The sequence below is a fragment of the Limanda limanda genome, chromosome 14 (assembly GCF_963576545.1).
Source record: "Limanda limanda chromosome 14, fLimLim1.1, whole genome shotgun sequence".
Taxonomy (NCBI): domain Eukaryota; kingdom Metazoa; phylum Chordata; class Actinopteri; order Pleuronectiformes; family Pleuronectidae; genus Limanda; species Limanda limanda.
Genome location: NC_083649.1, coordinates 12,611,173 through 12,632,060, shown reverse-complemented (window position 1 = coordinate 12,632,060; position 20,888 = coordinate 12,611,173). Strand labels below are relative to the sequence as shown.

The window sequence follows — 20,888 nt, the reverse complement described above, 5'->3', positions numbered from 1 at the left end:
ATGCGGGGATGGCAGGGAATGATTTACATTCAGATTCCCCGATGTTTTCATCTTATTTCATCTGAATTCTCGTTGTTTTTCCTCCGTGTTGCAGCAGCTTCGTGTTATATATAATATCTAACAAGTGCACATGGCTCACTTTCCCTGTGGGAATGAGGGAAACCCCACATAGGTGCTGTCGCTGCTGGTTCCGGTCCATGTAGGGACATCCCGTCTGGTGGGGGGTGTGATGCCCGAGCGCCTGAATGAGTGGGAGAGGGAAAGGGAAAGGGAGAGGGAACGGGAGGGATTTTTCCAGCGGAGTTTTCACCGGCGAAGATTTGGTGGAATTTCCCAAGCGAAGATAGACACTTGGATTTTCAGGGGAAAATCATCCTGGTCCTGCACCCTGTTAGTGTTTGAACTGATGGATGATGGATGGATGAGAGCGTGAGAGAAACACCACAGGTGCTGCAGAGATGGATGGATGGATAGTTTAGATGGCATAACAAATGTTTTCTTCTGCACAAGCATTCACTTTGAGTACTTTGTTATTATAATCACATTTGCTCTAACTAAATACTAGATTGTTTTGTCCCTACAGGTGATAGATTGACTCTGCATGTCCACTTCCTCCCAGTATTCAGAAATGAAGCCAATATATCCAGGATAAGAACACTGCCATGATGACATCATGCACTCGACCAATGGCGAGTTCAGTCTCAGCTGTCAATCATGGCGTTTCACCGGATTCTTATACAGCACAGAATTACTTATTAAAACCAAACTTTCTGGGGAAAAACTTTGACATTCATCAATGTGATAAGAACTTTCTTAAATGACCCATCTGCTAACATGGACGAAGGCAGGGTTTATGACCAAACTGCAGCCAGCCACTATTGAGGAGCTTTGGCTTCACATTTGAGGAGCTGTCATGTCGTCCATCTTTATCCACATTCCATGGTTTAGTCCTTTGACACATAGACGTTTCTTCATTGTAAGGTAATAGAAGCTAAAAAGGTCATAAATCTATTAAAGAAGGTCTAGACTCATACAGCGGTTGCTTTTAACTGACTTGAAATGTATCTGTCATTTTTATCAATTTATTTATGTTTTCAACAATGTCCAGCAACCACATATTCATATATTTAATGTTGTCCATCCTCGTTTTAACCTCATTTAACTTTAATAGGGCAAATGCAAATATTGACTCTCTGATAATAACCTCTTGGGCCCCTGCATCTTTTCCTTTGAGGACAGTTCAGGAATCCGTCAACCGTACGACTATATCCTCTGTAACTGACACCGAGAGATAACCAGCCTCCTCTCCACTTCCACGTTTCAACCTAAATCAAAATTAACTACCTCCCCTAATCCTGGGCTATACCTTTCAGTCTAACACCAGGGGTCATTGACTTTACGCCGTCCTGGGTTAACTGCTTCCCGGGTGTTTTCAGTTCCCTCACACTTTTTTCACACTCCGTGCACACGGCGAGGGTAATGGCGATTACTTACGCCACCTGCAAGGATAAGGCAGTAGTTTGAGGCTTTGGCATGAGGCAAGCTGCTTGAGCATCCAACCCCCCACCTCCCCGGACCATCTGCTTTGACAGCTCACTGACACTGGATCAGGTCCAAGCCCTCGTTGGTTAGCCTGCAAGAACACTGTTACCTGGAGAGGGAGGTGTGAAAAGTAGAAGTTTCTAATGTATTTTTATTCTTTTCAAACAACATGTTCCGGAACTGTTGATTTAAGTTTTAGGTGAGTTAGTTCTGTGTGTGTTTCATTCATGGTGAATGATTAACAGATCAGCCATAAAGGTGTCACCCTCCCTGGGAGAGGAGAGAGAGAGGGTCACAGGGTCGTGCTTGTGGAGTCTGTATCTTATTATCAGTGCTGTAAATATGTCTTAAACACAAAAAGATAAAGAAACCAGATGCAGACGGACAGGTTGTTGTTTTTGCACGTAAAAGAAAATCTATAAACTTCCATTCCCTTTACAGTCATGTCAATATCATCCTTTTTTGTATTAATTCCCTGTCTGCGACTGCTCTTTACACAAATCAATCCTCTACAGGATCTTTCTTTTTGATTGCTCATAGACTGTGAATTTCTAAATATATATATAGAGAGAGATATTTTTCATCTAATGCGCAGATGAATTCATGGTGTCCCGATCCGCCCCCCCTAAGGTGATTCATTGGACTCTTATGATTTCCTGTTTTATTTTGACATCACTGTCCTTGAGTGTCAGTTGTTTTTGTGTTACTTCCTGTCTTTGTCTTCACTTCCTGCCGTTGGGATCGTCTGCTCTGCCCTGACGTGTTTCACCTGCCGTCTTGTGAACTCGCCTTGCTCCTCGGAAGCTGTGAAGTATTTGAACTATATATATTAAGCGTTGAAAACAATACTTGCCAGCTCTTTGCAATAGTTATATAATAACAGAGAGCAAAGAAACAGGGTCAGGAGTGACTGTTATGTTCATAATTTTAATCATATGCATTTTCAGCATAAAAAGGTCTGTTGTTGGGCCTTTGATGGAGGGACGGGCATGCAGTTTGGAATTGACAAAAGTAGCATCTGATAAGTTGCTAAATTAGAAGCTTCTTATTAGAGTTTATAGTAAAACTATGTTAATTAATTTATACATGGGGACGTCAGCAACTTGTGTACCAATTTTTACCGTTGTTTTTCTGACTTGTTAAAGGGAATTTTCCTTGTCTTGAACTAATTCTTGCGATTGTCCTGATGCCACACGAACGCACAACTTGTCTCTGCGCTCTCTCTTTGTCAGATTGTCTGCTCAGCTCTGTTGTGTTACACCTCATGTTGTGTGTTATTGTTCCTGGTGCTGCTGCTCCCTTCTGTTTCTCATGTGTTTGGAGTTCTGCCTGTCCATCTGCAGGCAGAGATCTTCACTGCACCCACTTGGTGTGTCTGAAATTTTAAAACCGTACAATTTGTTCGACTTTGGGAAATATGGACATCTGTTTGATGGACGGGCCAGACATTTTTATTCTGACATTCATGGTGCGCAGAGGATAAAGTGTAAAGACTTAAATAATCAGAGACCTTGGAGATGTTGGTGCCACCATGATGTCATCATTAATGGTTTTAAAAGACATAAGAGACATACAAATTGGTTCAGACATTCATGCCCCTGCACCCCCCACTGTTAATTGTAGTTTTGATCCAGCACCGTCACCAAGTCAATATGTTTAAATGCTAACTTTTCTTTTGGTTTACAAGCCCATACCTGCAAGAATAACGATATTTTCATCTGATGTATTTAGTTTTTAATGCTAACTTGCAAATGTTTGCATGAAAGAATTTGACCTATTGAACCTAAAAATATAACAAATCCTTAATTTTTTACCATCCTATAATGGAAAAGTCATCTCTTATTTCTCCCTTTATTGCCACTGACCGAAAAGGGCCCATATTTAACACCTTTCTGGGATTTAATTTGAGGTATTGGTCACGTAAGATGCTATATCTATGGTGTATTTCCATGTCCTCTCTTCTGCCTCTGTCTGGAGCTGCAGACAGAACAGGCTGTTTTCACCTCTGATTGGCTCACTGCACTTTGAGTGACATGTGACTCTGGCCCATCACAGTTCTCATTCTGGTGCATTGACTCTCTCTAATAAACACAGCTGAGAGTCATGTTATGTTTGCAGTTATAAAAGACCAGCCACATATTTACAGTCGGTTACAACAGGATGTTTCTGAACGGTCGGTTACACCGTCCTACCGTATATTTGATTTCATAACACAGTGTGACCGTGACGTGGCGTAGCATTTTGATGACACGCCATCAAAACATGAGGTTCTGTATCTCGGACATATTTTGTCAAATCGAGTCCAAACTAGACATGTAAGACAAGAATCCCGGCCTTATGACATCTACACAGAAAGCACGGCTTAAAATCACAGCGCCACCTGCTGGCTACAGGAAGTGACTTTAATGTCACAGTGTCAGTGGTGTTAGATTCCTTTGAAGTCTTGGATGCAAAGGAGAAAGATTTATACGATCTGAAGAGAGAAAAGAGTGATTTTGACCTGAACAGATCTATTAGTCTAGTATAGTGATAGGGCTAGCGCCACCTACTGCCAAAAGGAGGTAAGCCTCGTTTAAAACTAAATTCGATTTAGATAAAGTTTTTACTATGGGGTCTTACTAGATGGGATGGACCGTTATGTGTGATTAGTGAGCGTGGTCTGTGCATGATAGACGCAGGAAGTGAAGCCTTTTTCCTTGCCACAGTGCGCAAATCACATGCAATGCGGAGACGTGAACTTTGTCATTGATCGCACTCTCCACTAACCGCAACAGGCTTCAAAATGCGTGTGCTCGGGCCCGTCAGTGCTACAACGTAGCCCTAGTTTGTACTTTGATTTCACTTAAAAGTGAATAAGTAATCAATGTCGGTGCCTTTAGTTCCTCACATTTACTCTCCTTGTCTCCTCCTGTCAGATCCCAGGTAAACTGCAGGTTTAAGATTGACCCACAACCTTTGTAGTTTGTAATATGTAAAGGCCGACATATGCTTCTCCCTTTTTACTGACACGGTCAGAAACGGACAGAGAAACGTCCACTCCGAGCGCCTCGAAGAGCTTTTCGTGCGGCTCTGATTTTTCTAACTATCCGTGGTTATTTCGGAGAGCCTATGGACAGCCCTTGGCTGTGATTGGTCCGCTAACGACAGCATTTCGGAAAGACATAATTTCCGCACCTCAAACTTCCGGTTTCATTCCCTGTATCACAATAAACCCGAACACAACTACGATTCTACGACTTATGTGGCGTGTGTGTTAAGCCAGCGGAGTTGTCCGGCTGACGGTGGCTCGTTAGAGAACTGACGGCATGTGTGTACAGTCACATACGGTTATAACGCCCTGTCTAACGGCGCTAGCGTGCTAGCCACCATGCTAACTGCAGTGGTAACAGCGCACAAACCCGCTGTCACAACATTAATTCCACAGCTATCATGACACTGTTTCTCAAACACCGTCAGGTTAGAAGCTGGGGGGAAGCTAGCTGCCTCCGTGTAGCTTCAAGCCATGGAATTAGCAACGCAGTTCGGAAACAAGACCAGGGAACCGCTGCACTAAGAAACGATAACATCAGCATTTTGACCCGCTGGGAGTCACTTTATTTTATTTAGTTGCAATCATTCACTGTGTGAGGAAAGCTGGAAGGAGTTAAACAATAGATGTAAACAAACAAACGTTGACTTATTCTACACCGAGGAGGTAGGCTTCTCTGAGCTCGTCTTCTGTTGCGCCACCTACTGTTTGGCGGTGAATTGTCTAGAGCATGTAAAGTTGTCCGAGAAGCATAAATTTAAAAAGAGTCCGTGGTATCCGTGCATCTCTCCCCGCGCCACGGACACGGAGAAGCATAACGGAGCCTTAACTCCCCCCTCCTTCAGTTTGACCACTCACACTCCCTCCGCCATCAACGAACATCTGGACTATTGGTCTCCACACACAGGGTAACTCTTTGCCACTTGTCGGTTTTCTCGGCGGGGGAATCAGAGATGAGAAAGAAGAGCAGGAAGGTCGAGGATGGAACAGCTGCAGGTGACAGATTAAACATCCTGGCAAATGACCCGTTTAAAGCGAGTCACATGACAGCAGCACATAAGACAGTCCACACGTTAGCCTCTTCTGGAGACACTCCAGGAGTTTTATTTAATAGCTGGGGCAACTATATAACTTTTGACCGGCTTTATACAAGGAATAGTCTGACAAATTTGCCTGTTGTTGCACTCAAATGTTTTTTTAAAAATTATTAAATACTTGTAAGATGAAATTTCAATTCATTCTACAGACAGAAGAGTGGAATATAATTATTATTAGAATATAATTCAGCACAGCACAGCCAGTCCAGCAATCCAACATCATTTGCGTAGCACATGTCGACCTGAGGTGCTTGAGATAACATTGGCCAATTTAAATTTGAAATGTCACCACAGAAGTTCCAGTAATTTCCCTGCTGCACAAAACACCTACACGCATGAATTTAAATTTATTGTGTGTGTGTGTGTGTGTGTGTGTGTGTGTGTGTGTGTGTGTGTGTGTGTGTGTGTGTGTGTGTGTGTGTGTGTGTGTGTGTGTGTGTGTGTGTGTGTGTGTGTGTGTGTGTGTGTGTGTGTGTGTGTGTGTGTGTGTGTGCGCGTGCGTGCGTGTGCGCAAATGTCTCAGACTGTTAGTGTCTTTCTTTGCAAACACATCCAAGCTTTGTTGTCTTAACGTAATGAAAACATTGCAGCATTCAAAATGTATTCTACTTTTACATCGTTTACCCACTGCTCATTAATGTATTAATGTGCACTGAGTTACACTGAATGTAAAGACCTCAAAGCCAGAGTCCATCATTTAAACAATTCCCCCGGATGTGCTGGTCCCATGTACTTGTGTCATGAGATTTTATTCTTTGTATTTTCATGAATTTATTCTAAAATTCTACATATTTTTTCCAATACAGCCCTAATTTAAATTTATGAACATGACAATCTATACAACTTTAACAATGTTACTTGTAATCGAGACTTTTAAAATTGCGATACAGAAATTATCTCTCTACCACTGCTGTGCTGTTCTTGATCCTACACGCATGAATTTAAATTTATTGTGTGTGTGTGTGTGCGTGTGTGTGTGTGTGTGTTGTCGCTCCCTCCGTCACTTCCTCAGCCGTTCTCAAGGTTACTTTAGTTCACTGGGAGTGTCTTGTTGTACCACGTGATCGTGACGCAAAGTTACCCTGTGTATCAAAGCTGGGCTGTGGAGGCTGAGTGGTGTGATGTAGGAAGGCCAACCTGAAACAAGTCAAGATTTAAAATACATGTGTCTATATGCAAATATGCAGAGACATGCTTTGCTTGCACTAACTTTATCTTTGGCTGCACATTTACGCACATAACAATCAAATTGAATGCACATAGGCAGGACATGGGGACATGGTTCCCGCAATTTATTATTTTCCATTAAAATGATGAGAATTTAAAATAAGACTGTAGGTTTTCAGGTCAGCTGCGAGAATATTTTAAATTCCATTACCAGGTATATAACCTTGGCGTCGCATCTCCCCTGTGCTGTGAGCCCTTCAGGTTTCAGCATGGGGTGTCGTGCGATTGCGCAGCAGCCAACTGGGTGAAGGTGGAACATCCGCTGGGAGAGGACGGGACGCGTCACTGGTCCTCCGGGGGGGTGGGGTGGGGGGTCTGTTTGCTCAGACAACACGTTTCGGGTTTTTTTTGCGGTCGAAAGCTGCACAGTTACACAAAAAAAAAGGAATAAACCACCACTGCTGGACGCCGCCATCCCCACTGCTCCGCTCTCCCACTGATGTGCTGTGTCTCCCCCCCTCTCTCTCCTGCTCTCCTGCTCCTCCTCTCTCATCTCCTCCCTCCCCCCTCCCCTCCCTCCTCCTTAATCTCCCAGATTGCCGGCGACTTGCTGCAGAGTCGATGCTGCAGTTCTGAGCCGCTCCTGCACCGGGACAGCTGACTCCATGAGAAAGACATGCTCGCTTTCGTGTTGGTCTCTGGGTCGCTCTGGATTATTTTAGGTGAGTCGTGCAGCTCTTGTGTTTTTTTTCTTCTGTTCATTGCGCTTTCCATGATTCATCATCGGTGTGAGGGCGATGCACCTGCTGTCTCACAGGGGATGGAAGGAAGGATGGAAGGATGGAGCCGCTTTGTGTCTCATTCATTGCCGGCCTTTATTTCTTGTATTTGCCTTTCACTGAGGCCCTGGGTATATGTGCCTTTTCCTCTCTGTCCCTTCACCCCATTGGGTTTTTAATCTGTGCGCAAAGGCTGGAGTTGGCGCTGTGCTTACCTTGCGCCCTAATGACGCCGGTGACATTTCTTTAATTCATCAGACTACACGTGTAGCCGACACGGATGCAAGCGGGCGTGCAACAGGGTTCGGGTTCGGGCCTCAGCATCTACACTGTTTGAATCCCTGCTCTGTGAACCCCTTATTGGGGGGCTGCTGTCAGGCTGGGGGGGGGGGGTTGCCTCTTAAATCAGGCTGTGGCCATGCAGCTGAACGCGTGCATGTGGGTCATTCTGCAGATCACAGGCTTTTTTATTTCTGATATTTCTGTTTTTAGCGTTGAATCCAAGAACAGCTTGTTCTCCTTCAGAGCCGAACCGGATTGAATCATAAGGAGAACGCCGTGTGCATCTGAGGCCGGCCTGATGCTAAGGTCGTGTGACATTGTGCGTGAAAAACCGGACACACGTCATCCCGACACCCCCCCCACCCCCTCTCCGTTAGCGCACATCTCACAACCAACCCGTCCCTTCGTTATGGATCCTGTTTAAATGGACCCTCTTTCCTTCTAATCAGAGAGTGGCTCGTCGTGTTTTGCCGGTTGTGAAACCTCAGCGTTTTGACTGTGATGTCCTCCGCCATGTCTCAGTGATGGAGGGGGGGGTGGGTGGGGGGGGGGGGGGTGAGGGAGCATGACGTGTTCTCAGATGGCCGCGGCTGATTGGACGGAGCTGTCCACGAGAGAGGGGGTGCTGAAAATCCTGCGGCCTACCGGCAAACCGGAGGAATGAGGCGCCATGCTCCTGCTGGATGAGCCGACACCACCCAGACCCCCTGTGCACCACCCCCCCCCCCCCCCCCCCCTCCAGGCTGTCAAAGCTCTATAAAGCACAATGTAGAGACCTTGGGTTTATACGCTCGTTGTCTTCCAGTGGATCGTGGTGCTTGTTTCCACGTCCGGGGCTAAACTCGAATGGCAAACAGGGCTTTGTTTCGTTCCCTTTCTTCCAAAAGAGGATAGGTTTTCAGCAGCAGCTGCACCGCATGCGGGGTTGCTAAGGGACAAACAGCCGGTAGCAGTTGGGGTTTTGGTTGGCTCATTAATAGTGAAAGTTCCTGTTACAGGGTTGCAGGTGTTGCATATTTAATAACTGCTAGCCTAGCTAATCCAACCTGAGGCCGGACATTGTTAAAACAGATGGAATTGTTGGGCTGAAAGAACTGCCAACTATGTTAAAGCCACATGGGACCCTTTGTGGAGATTTATGACACATTTGACTAATGTTTATTTAAAGAACTGTGGTGGCTTCGATCCGCCCTTCAGGCAAAAACAAGAAAATTATTATATGTGTTAAAGTAATGGGCAAACCTATTACAGATAGTAATAATGAATATATAGAAATGATAACTTCATTCATGTAGCACTTCTCAAAACAGATGTTACAAAGTGTTTCACAAAGACAAACAATTTATACAAAATATCAAAGGCAAAAAGCTAATGAATGCATTGTCAAAATCAGAGGCACCAAATCAGAGAGCAGATACAATTATAAAACCCTAAATTAAAAGTAATGGCCAAAGAAAATCCAAAATATAGAAAATTGTTGTCATGAGATAAACTCTTGAGATCATTTAGTTTTATTACAACAGTGTACATGTTGAGCATTAAGTCTTTCCTGCTCTCTAATCCATATCTATCTGAGTGTGTGTTTAGTCAGAACTCCGAGTCAGAGATGTGATTTTAATTCTTTACATACACACAACACAAGAGTCTCAGCTCCCAAGTGTAATCAATGATATCAGCCAGATCCAAATTCCTCTGAGGGGCTTATTGCTGTTTCAGCATTCAACACATCCTGTTCCATGCTGGGTAGTAATGGCTCGACCTAAAATGCTGAGCCAGGTCCGTCTGCCTCTAACCTGTACTTAAATAGTTCTCTTATAGATCGGTCCGTCCTCCAAGTAAAGAGCATTGTCGTTTGGTTTCATCGTCCTGCTCCTTTTGGATAAAAATCATTTTCGTTTCAGTTCAGTTTTGTTTGGCTCTTGGAAGATAAATGACCGTAAAGGAAATGAGAAAAACCCTAAAAAAGCGTAATCTAATCATAAATTATCATAGTTTTATTGCAGAAAAGACAAACTTTGTCTTAATTCCTCGGAAAACTAATGATGTGGAGAGAGCAGCTTTCATAGTGGTCAGCCTGTTTTGGAGGACAGGATGCACATTGTGCAGGTCTGCAGTACAGGACATTCAAAAGAAAAACAAAGTTAAATATTTGCTGTATAGAATCTATTATGTTTTCTATACTTTTCCAAAAAGTAATCTCAGCGTGGAAAAATAATGTGTGTTGTGCAACCTGCCTTACCTGCTTGTCACTTTGATAGTCAAATCAGACAGGAAGCTGCCTCATGTTGTGTCGGTGTGTATGAGCAGCGTTTGTTTACTGTACATACATGTGTCAGCTGGTGGGTCATTCTGCCTCGTGCATCGAGCGTGTGTATTATTTAGCGGAGGTGAAGATGAGCGTGGCATAGGTGGGGGAGGGAGTCAGAGAGAGAGAGAGAGAGAGAGAGGAGAGTGAAAGAGAGAGTGGTGGAGGGAGAGAGGGAGGGGCGGTGGGTGTGGTGACGAGCCAGCTCAGGGTGGTGTGATACGGAGGCCACCGAGGACCAAACTAGGCCGGAGCGCATCTCAGTGCCCTGCTCTTGCTTGGCTCAGCTTAATCTGGCAATGGAAAAGGTAATCTCTGGTTTGCAAAGGGTGATGTGATATCCGCCCCAGGGCCCCCCCTGACACAACACACACACACACACACACACACACACACACACACACACACACACACTAACACAAACACACACACACACACCTTGTCAGTTCCCTGGCTGCCTGTAACCCCTCTGGAAGTGATGCTGCTTGTAGACCACAGCTGCTTTAACCAGTCTGCAGTGCAATTGGATTTTAATTTAGTTTTGGCTTTTGCTTGGTCTTGTTTTATGAAAGGTAACTGATGTGCAGCATCTCAGTTCAGATGGGGGGGGGGGTAAATGGCTGTTTCACATGGGATGGTGACAGGAGAAAGCAGTGGTTCGGACGCGGGGGAGGGGGGGCGGGTCTAAGCAGAGGAGTGGGACAGATAGAGATGAGAGGATGAGTGGTTTAGAGACACAGAGATAGAGGAGGTGTCGTGCAGAGACGATTAGGCATCAATGCTTGAAAATAGGGAAGCGAGGAAGGAAGATGCAATTGCATTGTGAGTATAAGCTGTAAAAAAAACAAAAAAAAAACAGCGTTCAACGAATAAAAATAAAGCCGAGCAGGATGTCTTCAAATAGCCCGTGATAGAGTGAGGTTACTACTGTTCATCTGTCTCTGTGCTAATAGGCTGTAATCTCACCACGCTGGACTCTAATCACGAGTGACAGCCCTCAGATGGGCTGATGGGGCGGGACTTGAGGCTCGCGTTTCCTCCACTTTGTTAAGCCTCAGAGGTCACAGGAAGTCTTGCTGTCCCATCCACAAGCCCTCCTGCCTGCACGGCCTGCAGGGCTCACACGGCACAGCCTCCGCCAAGTGCTGCATCGCCTCGTGTACAGGTGATATAAACGTGTCGAGGAGGAGCAGGGTTTCAGAATACCAACGTGTCTTCAGGTTTTACTCATTTTACTCCTTTTATGTTTGCGCTAGCGTGCTCCTCCTTCCACCACTCATCAGGGAAGCCACCACTCACTTCAATCGAGCCATTTGTGGCAACTTTTAATGAGACGTTTAACAACTCACTTCCTCATTTCACTGAAACTGCCACCTCCACTACACATTTGGAAGAACTTTAACAAATCAGTATATTCCATTTTTGTGAATCGATCTAAGATCCTCACACTGATCAACATGAGTCATCTCAATCTAATTCGAGGAAATGTAGATCTTGTGGATGGACATTTAGAGATGTCTTGATCCATTTTATTGCTCATACATGTAACACACAAATCTAACCGCAACTCATTTCACAGCTGAGGTACATTTAGATATCTTCAAGTACACACAGTTTATTTTTGTAATGCAGCTGTTCATGCACAGTGTGCACACTAATGGTTTTGTAAGAGATATCATACAGTTTGTGTTATGTTCCCCTTTCTCTTCACATCTGTCAGGCTCTCCAGCCGAGTTACTGTTTGTGTGTCTGTGTGTGTGTGTGTGTGTGTGTCTGTGTGTGTGTGTGTGTGTCAACTCACATCTCCTGTAAACTAGACACATATTGATGCTGTGTCATGTTTTCTTCAACAGCATTTTCATTCTTAGGCATTTCCTACATCCTGTCTTCTGTCGTGTTTCAGATGAATTAGGCCGCTTGCCGTCTCCTTTAGATTAGGTTTAGATTAGGAACAATAAGTACAACCATGAGGGTACAAACCTGGAACAGCAAGAATCAAGTAACTACATTTGCTTCAAGAAAGCCAAACTCCAAAGTGCTATATGTAAGTGCCATATAAGTGCTTTTAAATTATTTGTAGTTTTTTTATTCAAGGCATAATCAGATCAGATGTGTCTTTAGTCTGCGGCAGAAGATGTGTAGACTTTCTGCTGACGGGCAAGGTGGTAAGGTTTGACCATGTCCTGGATGTAGACTGGACCCAATCAGTTCCCAGCACGGTACGCAAGTACTAGTGTTTTGAAACGGGTGTGGGCAGCTACTGGTTACCAGTGAGGGAAGCGGAGGGGCGGAGTAGTGTGAGTAGGTAGGTTAAAGACCAGCATGTATCTACAGGAACAGGTTAATGAGGCGAAACGAGAATTGACTGTCGAGTGTCCCACCCAAGTTCCTAGCAGTCTGGGTGGGGGCTACCACGGAGTTTTCGATGGTGATTGTCAGGTCGTGGGTGGGAGAGCTCTTCCATGGAAGGAAAAGTAATTCGGTTTTGTCAAGGTTTATTTTCAGATGGTGTGCAGACATCCACTGAGAGATGTCGGTCAGACAAGCAGAGATTCGTGCTGCTACCTGTGTTTCAGATTGGGGAAAAGAGAGGATTAGTTGGGTGTCATCTGCGTAGTTGGGGTAGGAAAAGCCACATGAGTGAATAGACTTCATTAGGCGTACTAGAGTATGTTCTTTAAATAAGTATAGTTTATACTTCTTTATACTGTACTTTCGTTGCTAGATTATATCGTCTCCATTTAAAAAACGACAGATGAAGATAAATGAAAGGTAGGGTTAAAGAATATCTTAAGGGAAATCCAAGGAAATGATATCAACAACAACAAAAAACGATTTACTTTGTTGCTGTAGTGCAGTACATTTTTCATATAGCAATCACTACACAACAAAAAAGTTACAGTTATCAAAACCACAGTAGAAAAGTACAGGAGTTAATGTCGTACTTTTACTGGAGTATATTTTGTAATTAGAAAATGTTTGAGTACTTCCTCCACCACTTCTATTTTTGTGTATCTGTTGTTAGATGTTTGTTTTCCATCTTACCACATCAACAAACGCTCGTTTTTGAGCAAAGACATCAAAGACATCAGTGAACTGCACATAAGACCAATCAGCTAAATGCCTGACTGCAAATGAGTTTCTGCTGCAGGGACGACGGCGATAACTCGGTGTTCGTGGCGTGATGTGCTTTTCATTCCACAAATTAAACTCCAAGGTCTTTGAGTCCACATGTTGATAAAGGTCAGCGTGTTTTGCTGGCAGGGATGAAGCTTTCCTGCTGTTCCTCTGTCACAGCAGCTGAAGCAACAGTCTTTCTAGGAGGCAGCGGGGTCGGACCGATGGACCTGTATGTGTGTGTGTGTGTGTGTGCGCATGTGTGTATCTGGGGTGACTTATTAAGGTTACTACAGGACAGGGAGTTTGACTCATTACAGTGCCACTGGCTTTGATACAAAGGAGGTGAAACAAATGAGCAAATAACCAAATGGTTTGCTCGTTGTGGAAACTGTTGAGTTTTCTCTTAATTCAACCTCAATATAGTTACATTTATTTCCTCCAAAGTCATCGTGCAAAAAATCATAAAAAGCGCCCAGCCTCAACAACTTAAACCAATAAATAATATTGATATTGATAATATAATAATATAACCAGACTTAGCTGCCACTGTATATAAAATGGGTGTAATTGATTTTTAAGACCTTTCCCTGCTTCCCACCCAGCACTCAGGTCTGCTCTGTGTCTCCACAGGCTGCCATCCCTTATTCCTTCAGTGAAACGTACGTAGCCTAAGTGAGTCATCAGATGTCGGCGTCCAGGTTCTGATCCTGCTGTTCTGAACTTCACCTTGTGTGTTTTTATCTTTAATATTAGAGGTAAAACCCGACTGAGTTAAAACCGGACGATGAGCAGAGCAGAGAGAGGGAGAAACAATGGCGGCCTGTCAGATGTTTGTATCTCTCCTGGAGGCCAATTAGGTGTCTCACAAGCTGCGGGTCTCCTGCTGCTGTCGCGCTATTTCGGGGCAGGAGGATGTGCTGTGTCAGCATGTCTGCACTGTGGCGCTCGCTGGTTTTGTTTTAACCCTGCAGGCTCCACATGAGCCAGTTCCTTTCACAAACGGCTGCCAGTATCAGGTGTACGGAGAGGAGTCAGCAGACGTAGGTGATTTGCAGACTCACCGCAGTAAAAGCAGTTTGAATGTTTGCATGTCTTAGCAAGGGTCAGCAACAAAGAAGTGTGTAACAGAATTAGATCTTAACACCTCATCTTACACGAACACTTGGAGATCAGTTGGATTCCCTCATGTTGAGGAAGACACGCTAAAAAACAACATAGGTAAAGCTCCAGAAGCTTGTAAATGTGTATATGTGCACAGCCGTCATAAAATAATAATTATTCCCCTGTAGAGTTTCTCCTACAGTTTTGGTGATGCCTTGGTGACTCACCTGGTACATCACATATCATTGAGTCCTGAATCCATGAGTCTGGATTTGAGTCCAGGTCTGGGCCCCTGTTTCATCCCACTTAAGCTCTGAACATAAAAGAAAAATGTCCCAAAAATATATTTCAAATAATCTCCACCTATAGCTTTGCACTTTGCCATGAAGCAAAGAACCAGCATTAGATTATTTAATTGGATTTTGTTAACCTCACAGACTACATTTAAGTTTTAAATGGCCTCACAATAAAGTGATCCACAGTGATTCCACAAATTCTTCAGCCACTATTTCTGTTTGTTTTCAGATTTAATGGTAGGTGCACTTGTGGAATGTGAAACAAAATATAATAAAAAGAAAATAATAGGGACAAATGTTTTAGTTTGAGCTTTATAGAGGTAGTCTTGTAAGTACGATTACTACCTGGGTCACTAAAGAACAGAGAGTTGGGCATCAAACATTTCCGCAGGCGTGAGAAACAGCAAAGCAAATGACCCTGTTCGTCCAAAGAGTGCGATTTGCATAACCATGCAAAATCTGTATGTGACTAGCTGAGCGCTCTCTGTATCCACAGCCTCCTCGGCTCCAGCTATCGGCACAGTGGTGTCAGTGGGTTATGGAGTCAGTCTATATTTAGAGCTGGTCCAGCGATGTTCCCCCTGTTCTGTCGCTGCTTTTCGAAGGCAGACTAATCCACCGTGGCTCAGTCGTCACTGTGGCCGAGACCCATTAGCCAGCGAGCATGAAACACAGCACATGCAGTGAAAGTCCATTAACGTCGTCAGAACGGGCCACTTCTGGTATAAGTCGTCCTGCAGTGATGCAAAAAGGCTTATGGGAAATGTTTGTACTTTGGTTGCAAAGTCAATCAGGCACAATGGCCAACAAGAGACATGTTGTGTCGTAGTCAGACTTTAACAAAAGAACAATTTAATCTCGAGCATAGATCTCGAGTTTTATCTCAATGCTGTGGCCTTGTGGTCTTAGAAAGTTGGAAACCTTAACCACTATTTATTATATTAGAGGACAGAATAAATATTGTGTTCCTGCAGGTTTCATCAAAATCAAAAGAGTTATATCTAGAATATTTTATTATTATGATTAATATTCTCTGTGGAGCTGTTCAAAGGCATTAAACATTTACTATAAGGTTGTACATCTAACGTTTACCTTCTGATCCTTAGTGAAATGAAGTCCGCGGATGTAGAACAGGTCAGACAACCCTGTGTGTATGTGTTGGTGTGTGTTGCTATGTGCGTGTGTTGCACTGCCCAGACTGGTTGGTGCTTTTATCATCGATCTTCCCATCAGAGCTTATCAGATACAACAGCTCTACCGGAATATGGAACAACACAATGTTGTTGGATGTAAGTTCTGTACTGTAATGTGGAAGATGATGCGGATGTGGCCTCTGTAGCACGAGTAGTCCGAGCAAAGCTTATTCTGTATTTAACATGTGCATTAACAGAAATTAAAAAGTGACCGAACATTTGTGTTTTGTGGGGATTTTGACAACATCTGACAATCTACACTGAAGCTGTGTCACATTATAAAGTCTGTTTGACAGAGCCCAGCACTGGGAACAGTGGGCGACTCTTCATAAACTGGGCAGGACAATTGATCCCACTATTAGATTTTGATGTTGTAACTGCTATCACTTCCATGCAGTGTCCAACAAACAGTGTGGTTAAGTTCACAATGAGCAAGTGCTTACTTCTCATTACCAGAACTGCAGAGAAATAAAGAAGAAGGAGTCCTGGGGAGTTCAAAAGACACAATGCTGTTATTGCTCTCATGAGGGGATCTGTCATGTTGTGGTTTATCAGTTGCAGATGAGGGGTTTCCCTTTGAATAGAAACTAGAGTTGACTTAATGGATATTAGCACATAGAGTCTGGGAATTCACTGTAGAGCAGGTGAAGCGACTGTATGTGATGATGCGTCAGTTGTAGATGTTGAATGTCTGCTGACGGCTCGTGTGTGTTTGTGTCGAGGAAAAACCTGAGATCATGTGAGCATTGGAGGAAGAAGCATGACGTGTGTGTGTGTGCTGATGTTCATGAGGGTCAGGAACCATCAAGCAGGTGAACATGAGTACGTTTTTTAATCATAATAACTTTTACCAGCAGTATGGATGAATTTTGTGACAACAATTAAAAAAAGTAGAAAAAAGACAAAACGATTTGATCCAATTTACAAAAGGAGGAGACAAAATATGACACATAAGAAGATTATGAGACAGCAATGACCAGGGGAGGGAGTAGGCAGTTTAGAGTTTTTGGTTCTCTTGTCAAAAGGAAGAGAGTTTGTTCCCACGGACTTTGTGTGTGTGTGTGTGTGTGTGTGTGTGTGTGGTTGTGAGTGAGACAGAGAGAGAGAGAGCAGACAGGAAGTGATTCTGATTGGGTAAGAGCTGCAGCAGTGCCCGATTCGTTCGGTCAGGTGTTGCTGTCTCTGACTGATTTCCAGGGGAGAGGGAGAAAACACCTTCAGTGTGAGTGTGCATGTGTGTGTGTGTGTTTGTGTGTGCGTGTGCGTGTGTGTGATAGAGGCTGATCCTTAATGAGCTCTCTGTGTTACATGTGTGTTTATGTGCTTTCGTGCCTCCTCGTCTCCGCCGCAGTAGAGATCATCTATTTTGAGCTGCTTTTTCATTATGAACAGGAAGGCCCCTCCTGCATCCTCTGTTTGAAATGATGTGTTAAAGTCACAGGATCTGGGCGGAGGAGCAGCGAGATCACATTTACTCATTTAACACGTATTACTGTCTTGCTTATCACTAACGACTGTCACAAAGTGTTTGAAACAAACTTCAGAGATTTGTCAGCATCTGTTCACCCACATTATACGCTGTGTTGGGGAAGCGGTTGCGAGCCGCTTTGCACTTCCTGCACAGCGGTTTCATTAACAAACATTACGTGACATGTGGTTATGTGTATCTGTGAATTGAGTCGAGTATGTGACATGATGCTAATAAGAAAAGGACACAACCTGGTATTTGGTGCAGGAATGCACACATGTTAGCACATAGCTCAGTTCTCTGACGCAATACTTTGCAGTAGTGGTGCTAGAAGATTAAAAACACATTGAACAGAGTAAGAGGAGAGTTTTATAGTCAATTTGGATTCTGTAGAAGTGTAACCAGGAGTTTCAGACTGTAACACTCTCACATCTCTGACTTTGGTTAGTTTTGTCTTACTGCTGCAGTTCAGGGTCAGACCACTGACCAGACGTAGTGGATTATGTGGGTTTTTGTTTGTCATCCGCTTGCAGAGTTTGATATATTTAGAATCCAGTCCTTAAAATTGCTGTGTATTTTTACATAATTTCTATTCCTCAGCAGCTGTGGACCACAACCATCTAAGCCATTATTTAAATAACATCCCTACCAACCCTGATTTAGCCTAATGAGGTATCGATTAGGTGTTGATCATGTCGTCCCACATGTTACTTTTTAATCTCTCCGTAAGAAAATGAAAGTTCAGAATGAGGAAAAGTTTGTTAATGTGACTGAAATATTTACTTGAATCAGATTCTGTTTGTCTTTTTCTTCATCTTATCATTCGTGCACACACACACACACACACAATACAAGCAATGTCGTGTTACAAATCTTAAGTCAACGACTGTCCACCTCCTTGCAGAGCTGAGTTCCACCCTCATGGAGAAGATGCAGGCCCAGGAGATGATGAGCGGCCTGAGGATACCGGAGATGGACGACATCGGCCAGTTCTTCCGCTCCCTGCCAACCTCCACACTGGTCGGCATCGGCGCTCTGACCGCCGTGCTGGCGTACTGGCTGGCCACCAGACCCCGGCCCATCAGTCCACCCTGCAGCCTGCTACACCAGTCTGAGGAGGTGCCTGTAAGGATACACACACACTGACCCACCCACCCACACACACAGACACACAAAATGTCGCCCACACTTTCTAAGTTTTCGTTTAAAAACTGTACCCACTGCACTTTACTGCATTCTGTGAAGCTGCCATATACAGATGAGGGAGGCTCTGATAATGAGAATAATAAAACTGCTGATAAACCTCATTTCCCTTCAGATGTTATCGACGTCCACTCTCGACAATAAGCTTCTTGAGCAGGGCTGCTTGAGGTTTTCACGAGTATCCTGGGTTTACTTGTCAGATTTTAGTGGAGATTGTCGGGTCGGTAATTGGTCTGGGATAAGAGGAAGACCTGCAGACACCAGGACATGTCCCTGTTCTTCTTTCTACTGTTAACCGAACACAGTGTCAAATTACTGTGTGCTCCTAAAGAGATGCTATAATTGAGCATCAATCAAAGATGAAGTTCATTTTCATAATAATAACACCGAGTGCAAGTGTGTGATTAATTGACAGTTATTTCTATGCAGCCTCAAGTGGTAAGAGCAACGAAACTGCAACATGTCAACATACCAGCCCACTTTTGTACGTGACCTTTAATACTTAGAGTATAGTTCTTATAGTGGGAATGTGAAAGAAAGGGGAAGTGGTCTGATCACTTAAATGATTTGTTTGTCACAAAACATAGAAATGACAACTAATGTTTAAGTATAATGTACTCATCAAAATATGTGCAATGTTAAAAAGTGAAAAGAAAATTGTTGATCAGCCCCTCAATCCGCTGTAAAAGGTAATGGGTAAACATTGCTGCAACTACGTTTTGGCCCAGCAGTGAAGATCCACACCAAAACTCAGAGGAAACGGTTCGATCTGTGTCAGTGCACACAGGTTGTGTTTGCTTGGGAGGGGAACACTTTGTGGTTTAACCACTTGAAACTGACAGGCAGCTGTTGGTGGAGCTCAACCTGTATTTTTTGTGCGCCCTGCGAGGCTTGGTTGGCGTTGGCGGTGGAGAGGCCACGCTCAGATTTCTGACCTTGTTGAAGCTGTTTCTCAGACTGTCCCGCCTGCTTCCTGAGGTGCTGCTCGACTCCCTGGATATGAACTTGTCTGGGTGACAGAGGCCGCACCTCAGGCAGCCGCAGCACAGCAACTCGTCGATAGCCTTTCTCATTTCACTGCTGCCCAGGGCGTAGTTGCAGCAATGTTTACGCACTGATAGAAAAATCAACAAACGAGAATACTTTTCATGCACCGGCCAAGTAGCGATCTCTTCCTTATTTACCAGGAAGTGCCTTTTCAAAATAAAAGAAACCATTTCAAAATAAACGTAACAAAAAAACAATAAGGCATTAATGGGTCATTTACACTCCCACCAAATCACGAGTGAATTTCAGAACAATATGGGATGCAAACACGAATGATTTACTAAATAATGACTTCAATACTATAAAGGATACAGGTGTGGTGTGAAGAGGATGGTTAAACCGTCTCTAGTAGCAGAATCAGCTTCTGGCGTTCGACGATAGAGGGCTTTCCAGAACGCCGTCCTTCCTTTTCCCTTTTCTGCTCTCCAAGACTGTTTAACCATCCTCTTCCTTTGTTTGTAATCCTGCTACCAAACAAAGCCACTAGGATGGTACAGGAGTGCTAATGGTACAACCCGAGCTAATGGTACAACCCGAGCACACACCTACAGTTAAATTCCCAAGATCGTGATATTTATTCAACTCTTCACCCAATTGCACACACTCATAGATATCAGTCTCCCAAATGTGCCAGATTTCTTTCTACAAGAAACATGAACTATCCAATGAGAAATCAAAAGAACTTTTGAGAATCCGGATCTGCCCCCTGATCTGTTTCCTTGCCAAAATTGAATGAGCTCTGCCTTGACCCCACCCTTCCACCAATAGTAATCCGTCCAGTACTTTTTGTGGAATCCTGCCAAAAACCAAACAAACAAAAGACCAAAACCAAACCTGCTCTGTGGAGATGAAAACAAATTACGTCAGTCACTATTAAAACTTACTCTGTTGCTTTTTTTAAATTCATAACCCAGATTTAACCTGGTTATACGTCAGCCACCATCCCCAACCACACAAACAGGTTTATGGTTAATGTGAAACTACTTTCCAAAGCCTTTTATGGCTATGAGCGTTTTTTCTTTTTACACAAGAGACACACAAACACATTTTTCCACCGGTCGGAGTTGTGTTGTGATTTTCAGAACATGCCTGACCCCATAATCTGTTCAGCCTAAATGACTTATTTGCCAATAGGAATTTGCTTCAACTTTTCTTTGTATTCGTCGGAAATTGACTCTAATTGCCCAGAAGTCATCAGCGTTGCAGACACGGGGGATCGAAACGAAGCAGGGATATTTTCTTATGAGCATTTATGAGCTT

At 43.8% G+C, this 20,888-nt stretch overlaps 1 protein-coding gene across 2 annotated transcripts in view; it reads left to right on the top strand.

Annotated features, from left to right (window-relative positions):
- Positions 1-7,292: 7,292 nt before the first annotated feature.
- The window catches only part of acsl6 (acyl-CoA synthetase long chain family member 6), a 34,741-nt gene continuing 21,145 nt past the window's right edge, over positions 7,293-20,888 (top strand). The window contains exons 1-2 of one of the 2 annotated variants that reach the window (XM_061086603.1): positions 7,293-7,556; positions 18,283-18,503. In XM_061086603.1, coding sequence (XP_060942586.1) covers positions 7,511-7,556; positions 18,283-18,503 — 267 coding nt within the window. In that variant the 5' untranslated portion in view covers positions 7,293-7,510. Of the gene's footprint in view, positions 7,557-11,294; positions 11,366-18,282; positions 18,504-20,888 lie in introns of those variants that run through there. The other variant, XM_061086604.1, reaches the window with a different exon arrangement.